At 39.2% G+C, this 14,390-nt stretch overlaps 2 protein-coding genes across 2 annotated transcripts; both read right to left on the bottom strand.

Annotated features, from left to right (window-relative positions):
* Positions 1-699: 699 nt before the first annotated feature.
* Positions 700-1,122, bottom strand: LOC110914574 (ATP-dependent DNA helicase RRM3-like). Its single transcript, XM_022159364.1, has one exon. The coding sequence runs from the start codon at positions 1,120-1,122 to the stop codon at positions 700-702; it is 423 nt and encodes a 140-aa protein (XP_022015056.1).
* Positions 1,123-1,175: 53 nt separating this feature from the next.
* LOC110914573 lies at positions 1,176-2,951 on the bottom strand. Its single transcript, XM_022159363.1, has 3 exons — positions 2,480-2,951; positions 2,109-2,363; positions 1,176-2,023 (listed from the first exon to the last, which is right to left on the bottom strand). The coding sequence occupies exons 1-3, from the start codon at positions 2,949-2,951 to the stop codon at positions 1,176-1,178; spliced, it is 1,575 nt and encodes a 524-aa protein (XP_022015055.1).
* Positions 2,952-14,390: the final 11,439 nt, after the last annotated feature.

Genomic DNA, 14,390 nt, shown 5'->3' with positions numbered 1-14,390 from the left:
GCTCTGGAAATCTGATATCGATCTTCAAATAACATTAATCAATACATAACAAAACCGATTAGGGCAAACCATTCAAACTCAAACATAAAAAAAAGAAGATCAACGATTCGGACATTACCGTCGATTGTTGACTGAGATCCGGAAGAGACAGATTGAGATCCTGGAGGCAGATTAGGGTTTTGTTTGAGGAGAGGAACGATGATTGAGAAATATAGAGAGAGAGAGTATAATGAAGCGTACAATAGAAGCCTTCTCTAATCCTGGTTGAAACGGTAGTGCGAATGATTGATGAGAGAGAGAGATTAAGAAACTTACCAAAGAAGCTACATTTAATCCTCAACTATGACATAATAAGAAAAAAAGTAGAAACATTGGAAAAAGAAATAGTAAATAAATGAAATATTCATAAAGTAAATATTAATAAAGAATAATAAATAGCTAAGAAACAATAAGAGGAAATAATTTCATTTAGCTACTATCAACATTTCTTATTTTAAAATCTTTACCTTAATATTCGACCTTTAAATATATATGTTAAACTAGGTTATCACCCGTGAATACTCACGGGTTGGAAATCTTTTTATGTAGCAAAAATAAATATATATATATTAAGAAATGAATATTGAATTATGAATAATGAAGATTGATTAATAATATAAAAAAATACTTTGAAGTTCTAAAATAATTCAAAATGTTAGCCTACAAATTCCCAAAGATCTCTTTGTAAACTACGTTCGTCGTTTTATTTGTCGGCCTCCCATCCTTGTCAAATATTAAAAGCTTGACGCCATCTTTAGTCTTCACTCTCGATAACGCAACATACAATTGGCCATGTGAAAATACAGGGTCTCTCAAGTAAAGACCGACTCTTGATAGAGATTGTCCTTGACTTTTGTTAATAGTCATCGCAAAGCATACGATTATTGGAAACTGCCTCCGTTGAAACTTGAAGGGTATTTTCTTGTCAGACGGTATCATGTTAATTCTTGGAATGTAAGTTCTTAAACCAACATTACCTCCCGATAATATCTCAACCTCGATAACACGTTTACCAAGACGTGTAATTTGAAGACGCGTACCATTACATAAACCGTTTTGCTGATCAATATTCCTCAAAAGCATCACTGGAACACCCAACTTTAATACCAATCTATGATTTGGTAATCCTGAAACCTTCACTTTAAAACCTCAGGATTATTTAAATCTTGGTGTAATGGATCATTGATTTCCTCAGTCGGGCATATACTATCCGAGCTAAGATACTCTACTTCTTCACTGGGAAACAATGCAAGCAAACGATCATTGATACCATGAACAACTTCATTCTTAGGCGCGAGTATGGCTCTCTCAGAAACGTAGTCTCGATCTTTAAAATGGTCAAGAACTGAAGGATATACAAAGTCAATCAAACTTTGAATTGGATCAGTTGAATCAGTTATTAAAAGATCGTTTGGTATTTCTATAGTTGCCTCGCCATCGTTACCATCACCAACATTGCCTTCGCCAACTTCAAGAAGCCATTTAGCAAACTCGTGTATCTCCTGTATGTTTGAGCTACCGGCTCCAACAGATAAACGCATGTTCCTTGTCAATTTTAACACCTTGCAACTCGACCAAATGTAGGATGAACATAAAGAGGCGTGTACGATGTCTTGCCTGCTTCCATTTTGAACAACCGGTAGGATTTGTCTAAAGTCACCACCAAAGACAATAACCTTTCCACCAAATGGAATTTCAGAATTTCGTGAATCACCAACACTCAAAACATCCTTCAATGTACGGTCAAGAGCCTCGAAAGCATGTTTGTGTACCATTGGCGCTTCATCCCAAATAATCAACTTGGCTTCGTTTAGAAGATTAGCGATTTCAGTATTCGGTTTAATATGGCAAACCGAATCTTCATTAAGATTAATTGAAATATGAAATCGTGAATGAGCCGTACGACCTCGTGACAACAACAATGATGCAATACCACTTGAAGCAACATTAATAACAATATGTCCATTACATCTAATGCAAGCAGCTAATGTTTTCCACAAAAAGGTCTTACTTGTACCACCGTAACCGTACACAAAAAAAAAAACACCACCATTCCCACTTCGAACAACATCCATAAATCTCGTTAAACACTGCTCTTTGATCATCATTTAAAGAGCTGTGAAGATTATTGAACTCAGCACTAAGTTGATCAGTGTCCCAAGAAAGCTCCTCGTTTATTAGACGGTTGCTCTCGTGTATTACAGACTCATCGTCAGGAACAGGCATTGGTGAGAATCTGCGCAAACTTGAACCATTACGAAGAAGATATTTTTCAATTTTTGACAACGTTATATTCTTTATACGTTCGTCTGAAACAACCAATCCTACAAACAAAATAGAATATATTTAATATAACGTATAACTTTGTTGATATAAGTATAAATCATTAATGATGAAATAAATTTTGTGTCACAAAAAATATCAGCAGATTAAAAAGTACCTCTAATGTCAGTATCCTTCCGCATATTGTATAAAATGTCTTCGGACAAAAACTCCCACGTCTTATCCCAAACAACTTCAGGTATTGATAGCATATTAGACAATAGTAGTGTACCAAATAAACAACGCAGATAATTACCATTTCCTGTGAAACTGGCTTCTTTAATACACTCAATATATTCATTGTCATCGTCTAACAGCCCACGTGCATAACACGCATCTCTAAAGGTAGGATACACAACACCATCATAGGTTCGGATTTCTTCAAAGGATCGTGGTCCTCTAACCTTAGTTAGAAGAATTCTTAGGAAATAAGCCTCACCCAGAGAAGGAGACACAAAATAAATTCTCCCAACCGGAACATGAGTTTTACGCGGCTGCCAACACCGATCCTTTAACTTCCAGACATATTTTCCTGGAAACTCAACATAAGTAAGTTCCCTTGCTTCAGGTTCAGAATCGTTGTTGTTCATGTTCATCCATCCTAGAAAATTGAGGAATTTACTTGTGGTTTGTTTAGGACATCTTCGATATCATCTTCACCACTGAATACAACATTTTGTTGGTCTGGAAGATGAAAAGGTAATCTCATAACAGACGGATACCTATAATGAACCTCATTGGCAAATATTCTCCAGTTTGCTTCGCATGCGGAAACATATCTAGCATCATAATATTCTTTAATTTCATCTTTGGGGATTGACGTGATGTCGTGGTCACAATCAAATTTAATCCAATTACTACTAAGTAGATAGCGGTAAATGGGTATCGAACACATGGAGTTTGTGAAAGATGTGTTATTTGAGAATTTATCTAGATTAACTAAATTAGACTAATTGCAAGAAAATAAAATCCAAGAGTTGATTTGATTGGATTGGTTTTAAAACTATAATTAACTAATTAAATTGTAAAAGACAAGTTTCGGTTGTAAACAAATTAGAGACAAATGATCATCTTCAGTTTCCGGTTTTGCTTTGACATTTATGCTAACATTCAACTAGAAAGAACTACATAGACATAGTTCATGTATGATCAATTGCAGTGACGAAAGGGAACTAAGTGCTCAGATTCCTAGAACGTGAGGTTGTTACCCGATGATCAATCAACCCTTACCCAAGCCTAACTATACCCATGATATCTCGATTGCCAACGGCACCAAGAACGTATGGTTTCTAATTAGTTTAACATAAGAATCAATACTTTACTAACAATCAATCGTGCACCATAACAAACAATTCAAACAAAAAAGAGATTGTTATTCTAGAAATAGAGAATTAAAGCATAAAGTCTTACAAAACCTTCCACCAAAGATGAGCACAAAGTATTTAGCCACTCATGGCTTGAACAAACATCATGACAAAAGTTTTAATGTTCAACAAGATCACAAGCAACAAAAACTAGATAAAAGATAGATAAAAGATCATGTTCTTCATGCCCCTTAGTGTCTAATATACTCCCATTTTCGTTCCCTAGCAAGTAGTAACCGAAACTAGCATGATTGGTCATAAAAACCCTCATCAAAAGTGATTTTAATGCATAAGTTACACAATGGGATCAGTCGGTGCCGTAACCTACGGCCCTCAGCCATAGGTTACGGCAGTCAGCAACTCCAAGGTCAACATAAGGCGCCGTAACCTACGGCTGGGGGCCGTAGGTTACGGCTCTGAATGGTTCTTTACGGCAAGCCTCTCCTGTTTTACGGCAGAACTTTTGATGCAAAGGTTGGGGCCGTAACCTACGGCCCTCAGCCGTAGGTTACGGCGCTGAGTGTACTTGTCTTCTTATTTCTTCACCACAGCTTGATTTCTTCACCTCTTAATGATGCCATCTTCCCACATCCATTCAAGCATCATAAGTCCCGCATCTTAAGCACTTTAGCACCTGCATAATCAAACATAGAGTGGTTACCAAGTTCAAGCAATTAACTGAATAAAGCATGGAATGTGCGTACATTTAGACCTTTTAAGGGTTGTCCTACGGACCACCCGTCACATCCCCACACTTACCTGTTGCTTGTCCCAAGCAACTCATTCACAAACTATTTTCAACCCTCAAGCAATCAATCATGTAAACCAAGCTAAAGTGTCGTCCTTTTACTAACTTTCAATCATTCCACAAGGCACACCCCTCACAAGAACTCTCGGTGACAAGATAAATTAGCATGTTATGCTAAATCACTCAATACGTGTGTGTGTGTGTGTGCGACAATAAGCTTGTATAAGAATCAAGTTTCCTCCTAACAAATATCTAGCATGCTTATGAATCAAAGGGACTTATGGGTTGTAACGGGGCTAAATGCAAAGATAGGGAATGGTGGAATACACATGAAGGAGCTAATTGATTTGACCCGGTTTTATTTTCACTACTAACAAAGCAACACCACTATATACAAACATCATCAACTTTTCACAAACTAACAACTAAATTCTTCTTTTTATATTTTTCTCTCTTTTTTTTAAGATCAACTTTAATAAACTATACAAGAACATCAACACTACAAACTAAATCTCCTAAACCGGGTCATCTCAATAGGTAAAATTTATGTAGGAAGTAGGCTTGGGTCACAACCGAATGGTTTAAGGCTCAAGGCTTTCTAAGGACCAAACCCCCACCCCTCACAATACCAAGCTCATATATGTAAAGTATTAGGTCCAACCCACTAATCCCGCACTCTCACACATCTAGACGAAGCTACCTAAAAGTCTCCTATCATTTTCACAAGCATGCTAACTCTAGGATTTAACAACATTTACTTACACAAGTTCTATTAACACAATAAACACACCGCCACTCAAAACAAAGAAAGCATCATTGATAATCATATGTGGCTCAAACTCTCACCAATAAAGGACTAGAAATGGGTGTTGGTGTGTCAAGTGGAACAATATCAAGTTTTCAAATTTTGACAATTTTCACTTGGCTTCACAAAATTTTTTAAAATTCTCAAAAATCCCCCCCCCATCATCCCCACACTTGGGATACATTGTCCCAATGTATGGTTTTGAGGAAAAGATCGCTTTTAACCAACAACATTAGCTTTCGCTAATACTCTCAAATCCCAAATTTCTTTTTATTTTTTTATTTCTTTTTTATTCTAATTATTAGGAACACCACCAATCCTTCACAACCCATAAACTAAACACATCAAAACACCACCCATCCGCCCAACCATGAACAAAAACATGAATATATATAAAGGTGCACACAATGAGAAAAAGACACGACCTGATATGTAAATCAGTAGTGTTGGTAATGATGCAGCTGTAGTAATCGGACAGGAACATAAACATCTCTTGGATTCGCTGATATCTCAACGGGGATGTTGCCAAACATCCCCACACTTGAATCATTGCATCCGCGAGGATTGATACATAGTAACCTGCAAAAACACAAACACAACACCAAAACAAAACAAAACAAAATACAAAACACGAATACAATACTCTACAACCTCGGGTTGCCTCCCGAGAGCGCTAAGTTTAAAGGTCTTCAGCCAGACCATACCTGATATGTGTTATGGTGGTCTCAATGCACACTTACCCAAAACATTTCTAACGAATGCCCGGAAATTTACATACCATCTCCATAGATTTGTCAGTATAATTGGCATGTTAAGACTGCACCTGCGGGTTTCACTAATCCACTTCATGATGTATACCCTGACGTCTTGTGGTTTCACCCTTCTCATCTTCTTCCTCGAACCCTCTTCCCCACACTTGTTATTTTGAATGATTGATATGGGAAGAGGTTCGGTACACATATTCATCTCCTCAGACTGTTCTGCCTCATCATCTGTACACACCATCTGATCCACCAGTGACTCTTCATCAGATAAAGGACTCATTGGTGTGGTGTTATCCTCCACAACCTCCTCCTTCATGTGAGAATAATCTCTAATATCATCAGGTAATGGTGAGAGGCGTTGTTCTATCTCTATCTTCATTTTTAAATTATGACACTTAGAAACTAAACAGCTGATTCGATCTTCATCGGACAGGTTGGGTGTTGCTAAATATTGCTCGAGTTTAGACAAAGTCACTTCTAATATAGCAAGCTCTTTCTCCTCCTCGGTCTGATAAGTATAAACACCTTCGGGCTCAGAATACTCTTTGGGATGATATTGTCGATATCCCTGATACGGTCTTAAGATGCGCGCATCCATCATTTTTTATTCCAATACTTTGGGTTTTCTGAATACACCGTGCACACATCATAATCATAAGTGTGATCGCGACCGCAACAAAAACATAGACTACCCGTCCTTGTCTCATAGTAAACATCCTCGTCCCGATCATATCCATCCGAGTAATAATCATCCTCCATTTCTGATTCATAATCATCAACGTATGATGGAGGTGGAAGTTGTGAAACATAAGACACCGGTTTTCCATGTGCCCTCCTGTAGTGGGCCTCATGGCAACCGATACACGGATGACGTGGACCCCCGCACAGTCTACACGTAGAGAAGCTGAAATCTGTGTAATGCACTGTCATCCTGCACAACACCACTCAACTACCAAGTGTAAATCACGAACATCAAAGAAAATCTTTTTGGGATTTTTTTTAATTTTTTAATTTTATTTTTTTTAACTAATACATCAAAGATAACACACATTGCGCACTACTCCCCAGCAGCGGCGCCAAAATTTGACGTGATGTCATGGTCACAATCAAATTTAATCCAATTACTACTAAGTAGATAGCGGTAAGTGGGTATCGAACACAGGGAGTTTGTGGAATATGTGTTATTTGAGAATTTATCTAGATTAACTGAATTAGACTAATTGTAAGAAAATAAAATTCAAGAGTTGATTTGATTGGATTGGTTTTAAAACTATAATTAACTAATTAAATTGTAAAAGACAAGTTTCGGTTGTAAACAAATTAGAGACAAATGATCATCTTCAGTTTTCGGTTTTGCTTTGACATTTATGCTAACATTCAAGTAGAAAGAACTACATAGACATAGTTCATGTATGATCAATTGCAGTGATGAAAGGGAACTAAGTACTCAGATTTCTAGAACGTGAGGCTGTTACCCGATGATCAATCAACCCTTACCCAAGCCTAACTATACCCATGATATCTCGATTGCCAACGGCACCAAGAACGTATGGTTTCTAATTAGTTTAACATAAGAATCAATACTTTACTAACAATCAATCGTGCACCATAACAAACAATTCAAACAAAAAAGAGATTGTTATTCTAGAAATAGAGAATTAAAGCATAAAGTCTTACAAAACCTTCCACCAAAGATGAGCACAAAGTATTTAGCCACTCATGGCTTGAACAAACATCATGACAAAAGTTTTAATGTTCAACAAGATCACAAGCAACAAAAACTAGATAAAAGATAGATAAAAGATCATGTTCTTCATGTCCCCAAGTGTCTAATATACTTCCATTTTCGTTCCCTAGCAAGTAGTAACCGAAACTAGCATGATTGGTCATAAAAACCCTCATCAAAAGTGATTTTAATGCATAAGTTACACAATGGGATCAGTCGGTGCCGTAACCTACGGCCCTCAGCCGTAGGTTACGGCGGTCAGCAACTCCAAGGTCAACATAAGGCGCCGTAACCTACGGCTGGGGGCCATAGGTTACGGCTCTGAATGGTTCTTTACGGCAAGCCTCTCCTGTTTTACGGCAGAACTTTTGATGCAAAGGTTGGGGCCGTAACCAGTGTACTTGTCTTCTTATTTCTTCAGCACAGCTTGATTTCTTCACCTCTTAACGATGCCATCTTCCCACATCCATTCAAGCATTATAAATCCCGCATCTTAAGCACTTTAGCACCTGCATAATCAAACATAGAGTGGTTACCAAGTTCAAGCAATTAACTGAATAAAGCATGGAATGTGCGTACATTTAGACCTTTTAAGGGTTGTCCTACGGACCACCCGTCTGGGATCTCCTCTTCACTTCCTTTATCTGAATCAACAACAGCAACAGTCGCTCTGTCTGGTCCTTTATTAATGTATTTAAACAAATACTTAATTGAACCAGCCTGATTGCACCACTCGACATTGATGTGCGCCTGATATCTTTTAAGAAGCTTTTTGTTATATGGAACGACGCTCCTGTTGTCCAATGTAACACCTTTCTTCACAACTGTGTGACCCGAATCTCTTCTTCTATAAACGGGAAATCCATCTGAATCAATGGAAGTAGCTTCCATAAACCTCTTTGGAAATTTTTTAGAACAACGGTTGCCTACCATGCATGGACATTTCAAATTAGCGTGTCCACAAGGACCATGAATCATAAAGTCACTCACAATAGAATACAATTCAGGATCTTCATTCTTATCAGGAATCTCAGCTGAGATAAAGGGATCGATGTGTTCAACAGTAGGAAGCTTATGATCAGCTTTCATAAATAAGCGTATATGCGCATGTGGCAAACCACGTTTTTGAAACTCGACAGTATAAACAACTACAGAAAAAAAATGATTAGCATAAAGTACTAACAAAAAATGTATGTATGACTTTAGCAGATGTATAAAGTGAAATTGGGTGTAAATAAATACTAATCACATACCTGCATTAATATCACCAAAAATCTTTTTTTCCATCATGTCTTTTATTAATGCATCAAGTTTCATCTTAAACAATCGACAAAGAATGTCAGGTCTGTCTTCTGGCTTAATTGATGAGTCACCAATAAACCTTACCATTTCGGGCCATTTCGGATTACATGTAATTGTTATAAAGAAATCGGGATACCCATACGTCCTACATAAAGCCATAGCATCCAGGTAGTTTTGCATCATAAAGCGAGATCCACCGGTAAATGATGACGGTAATATAACAGGTTTTCTTGTATGAGACAAATCACTCTGGCCACTTTCTTGAACTTTTTTAAGACTGTTAAACGATTCACATCTTAATTTTGTTTGCTGAAACCGTATGTAGTTTAGCCTCTCACTTTCGATCGTTGTGTATGCGTCGACTAAAAACTACTGAAACAACCTCCTGGCATTAAGGATTAAAGAGAACTTGTTGTCCCTATCCTGAATCCTATAAGCAAAAAATTGCTCTCATTGTACAATTTGGCCGTGTCTTCTTTGTGTTAGGACCAAAATCCCTATGCGGAATGTTAATCCTATAGCCATTGTCACACCCCCAAAATACCACCTAGGGAGTGTCCCTGATAGGCGTGTGACGTACCAGCAATGAGCCACTAATTACATTGAACCCATACATGTTTCTAAAATAAAGTTCTTGATTATTAATAAAACAACGTCCACGTTCAAAAGAAAACCAAAGTATTCAGCGGAAGCAAAACTAAACGAAGTTAAATAGTTTAAAACCAATATATGGTGTCAACAAATCAGTAACATAAATTCCTCCAGTCGACCCATGAGACTCCAGCTACTCCAGATAGCAAGTTCTAATGCAAAACAGCTAACGACCTACAAGCATGCAAACAAGTGTGTCAAACAACGCTGGTGAGTTCAAAGTTTGGTTACCGAGTTTAGTTTACCAGATACATGTATAAAATAGTTTAACAATTTGATTTGATGTTGTTATTAACTCGATTACCGAAATGGCTACAAGATGTGTTTGCCCAACCCCAATGTCTCTATCAAAACATTGGTCATGCTTTAAGGAAATTAGTTCACGCCCGTCCTCCCTGGTACGGTGTGAGGGTACCAAACCTAATAGCGCTATCAACTAATAACCTCGTTGCCTCCTCGGCAACTGTCGGTAGATGTAAGGGGTCTTATGTGATAGAAACTGAGTAAAATAACAAACATCCCAATAAACAAGTGTTCCTCCCCGGAACGTTACCCGATATCCCTCCCCGGGATGCATGCTTGGAAAAAGAGCAGTGAACTCACCTTAGTTTTGCTCGGTAAGATTTTCTACGAACCTACCAGTTAATCAAGTACGCCCTAAAGGAGTTACCGATATTAGTCAATTTTACGTGCATAGGAACCACAGTTTCTTTTTATACTCAAGTAATTCATTTATTCATCGATCACATAAAACACATTCACGGTACATGTAACGCACACACGTAATTCAAAACATGACAGTTTATTCATTCCTCAAGAGTCACCGAAAATTCGCTTAACATGTAATCACTCATACATACTACATGAATACACAATTCACTAATACACACTTCAAGCCCGATTATCACCCACGTAAGGCCCATCAGTCAACAGTCCATTGGTTACCCCTAACTTCCTCCCGGCCCAATTATGTGAGTGGGTAACAGGCCGGACCCTACTGTGTTGCCGTATGTTATCACAACCGGCCCAGCTTAATCTTATAATTTCACTAGTTTATTTCATTGTAGTAGCCCACTGTTACCCTCCGGCCCAACCATTTATCGGTCCAAACGACGAACAACCTTAACTAGATGAAGTCCATCACATTATGTTTGGCCCAAATATCAACAGTAGCAACATCTCAATATACAATAGAACAAAAAGAATCCTAGTTTCTTATTCTCTCAATTAGTTGGTGCCTATATTTGTCATACATATTTCAATTAGTGGTTGTACAAAAGAAAGCATGCGAGAGGGGCCCTATATATGTGCGCCACCATTGATAGGGTCACATGGTCAAACTTTCATGACACTCCAAAATTCATCAGCCTACCTACAATTCTGTCCCATCTCATCATTATGGCACATGGTAAGACTACTTGACTTAACTTCACATGGGCCACCAACTTTGAATTCATGTTTAGCAATTATTATTATTATTAGATAACATCATCAGCAGCAACCGTACAACTAGGCACAACATGAAATATCAATACTGAATGCAAGACTAACATATGATCACATTAATTACATTGACTCATAGGAATCCTAGAACAACAATCTGATTATTACAACTCATTCCATCATATCAGTCATTATCATATCAATATTCAGGCCAAGACTTAAACATCTATTTAACAAATAATCACACAACATGAATATTAACAAGTGAATATTACTAACCGGTTGTTCAAGATTGCCGTGCGCAGGAGGTATGAGAGGTTAGGGTTTATTTTCTTTGTTTAGAACTTTATCTTATGAAATAACGATTAATACATAACAGTATATATACAAGGGTTTGGGCGATTCATGCTCTCATCAAAATGGGCTCAAGCCCAATACATTAAACCATCGCACAATCAAAAAGGGATGGGGTCTTGTTATGTAGTAAATTTCAAACATCAAGCCTACCATTCTAAAGTAACCGGCCCACAAGGAAAGTATCACACCAACCGGCCCATTACCACGTCGTGATCGTTTCTGTTATAGTTAAAGCCTGTGAGGCCCAATTGTGTGTTTGTGTGTGAGCCGAAGTCATGGCGTAACAGGAGGGAATATGTAGGTGACCCATCCTACGCGGCCCAAAGGTACAAGCACCCAGTCCAATTTCTTTTATGTTTAGCATAGAATATGACGTTTAACAAGTTTAACACAAGCGTAAACGGAGGAAAGAAAAATAATGAGAAGGAAACCAAAATGACACTAACCTGAAAGTTCGGATTGTCACATCATCCCCAACTTGAAAGAAATTTCGTCCCGAAATTTCACAAGTAACACAAGGGGGTGAAGTGAGGAACCAAGATTGTTGCGGATTTTGCTCAGGTGCCACATCATCCCCAACTTGATTGGGAATTTCGTCCCGCAATTCACTAGTCGCGTTAGTCTTAGGTTCACCAGGCTTGGACTTGTTCTTTGGGAATAAATGTGGATACTTGAGCTTCATTTGATCCTCGCGTTCCCACGTGAACTCCGGTCCACGTCTTGAGTTCCAACGAACTCTCATGATCGGAATACGACTATGTTTACGCACCTTGACTTCCCGATCCATGATCTCTATAGGTTCTTCAACAAACTGCAACTTGTCATCGATCTTCAACTCTTGAAACGGCACAATCAGTGTTTCATCAGACAAACACTTCTTCAACTATGAGACATGAAAGACATCATGAACATTACCCAACTCCGCAGGCAACTCAAGCTTGTACGCGACTTTACCTATCCGCTCCAGAATTCTAAAAGGCCCGACGCAACGCGGATTAAGCTTGCCACGCTTCCCGAAGCGTACAACACCCTTCCACGGTGACACTTTCAACATAACACGGTCACCCACTGAAAACTCTAACGGTTTCCTACGCTTGTCAGCGTAGCTTTTCTGACGATCACGTGCCGCTACCATACAATTCCTGATCTGAACAATCATTTCTGACGTTTCAAGAACAAGCTCAGGACCTGTGATCTGGCTATCACCCACCTCGGCCCAACAGAGAGGAGAACGGCATTTCTGCCCATACAATGCTTCGAACGGAGCTGCCTGAATACTAGTGTGGTAACTGTTGTTGTAGGAGAACTCTATCAACGGCAGGTGCTTCTCCCAACCCTTGCCAAAATCAATAACACATGCCCGCAGCATGTCTTCAAGTGTCTGAATGGTGCGCTCGCTCTGACCATCCGTCTGTGGGTGATAAGCAGTACTCATATCGAGTTGTGAATCGAACGATTTATGCATTGACTGCCACAATTCAGAAGTGAAACGTGGATCTCGATCTGAAATGATAGAAGTTGGCACCCCATGCCTAGAAACAACCTCCTTAAGATAAACTGCTGCCAGCTGTGAAAATTTATCGGTTTCCTTGATTGCCAGAAAATGCGCTGACTTCGTGAGACGATCAACAATCACCCAAATATTATCGTTTCCAGCCTGAGTCCTCGGTAACCCTGTAACGAAATCCATGGCGATCTGCTCCCACTTCCACGTGGGTATCTCTGGCTGCTGAAGTAGACCCGAGGGCTTCTGATGCTCCGCTTTGACTTTAGCACAAGTTAAACATTTGCTAACGTAAGTTGCTATGTGAGCTTTCATGCTAGGCCACCAATACGTAGTCTTCAAGTCGTGCTACATCTTATCCGAACCAGGATGTACTGAGTAGCGAGACTTATGTGTTTCCTCCATTACAAGTTCTCGTAAATTGCCATAGAGTGGGACCCAGATGTGCCCGGTTACGTAGTAGGCGCCGTCTCCCTTTTGTTCTAACCGTTGCCTTGAGCCGCGTAGAGCTTCGGACCTGACGTTTTCTGGTTTCAGCGCTTCTAGCTGAGCATCTCGTATCTGGGAAGGAAGACTAGATTGAATGGTGAGTTGTAATGCTCGCACACGTTTAGGTGCAGTATCCTTTCGACTGAGGGCGTCGGTCACAACATTTGCTTTGCCCGGATGGTACTTGATGGCACACTCATAATCGTTCAAAAGCTCTATCCAACGCCGTTGCCGCATGTTCAATTCTTTCTGGTCGAAGATATGCTGAAGGCTTCTATGATCGGTGTAGATGGTGCATTTGGTACCGTACAGATAATGCCTCCAGATCTTCAACGCGAAAACCACAGCTCCTAACTCCAAGTCATGAGTCGTATAATTTTTCTCGTGCACCTTCAACTGTCGAGAAGCATATACTATCACTTTGTTGCGCTGCATCAACACGCAACCGAGGCCCTGAATAGAAGCATCACAATAAACCACAAAATCCTCGGTACCCTCTGGTAGAGATAAAATCGGTGCACTGCACAATTTTTGCTTCAAAAGTTGGAAAGCATCCTCCTGCTTCGTTCCCCAAGAATAAACTACGTTCTTCTACGTCAAGGAGGTAAAAGGTTGAGTGATTTTTGAGAAATCCTGGATAAACCGACGATAGTACCCTGCAAGACCAAGAAATTGTCGCACCTCCGAAGGATTCTTTGGTGCCGCCCAATTCCTAATAGTATCGATCTTAGCAGGATCCACATGTATCCCCTTTTCGTTAACAATACGCCCAAGAAAGTGTACTTCTCGAATCCAGAAATCACACTTAGAAAACTTCGCGTAAAGCTGCTCCTTCCTCAGGAGCTCCAAGATAAGATGTAGATGTCGCTCATGGTC

This window comes from Helianthus annuus, chromosome 15 (assembly GCF_002127325.2).
Source record: "Helianthus annuus cultivar XRQ/B chromosome 15, HanXRQr2.0-SUNRISE, whole genome shotgun sequence".
Classification (NCBI taxonomy): domain Eukaryota; kingdom Viridiplantae; phylum Streptophyta; class Magnoliopsida; order Asterales; family Asteraceae; genus Helianthus; species Helianthus annuus.
Note: the sequence above shows the minus strand (reverse complement) of the source record. Positions and strands in the feature narration are given on the sequence as shown.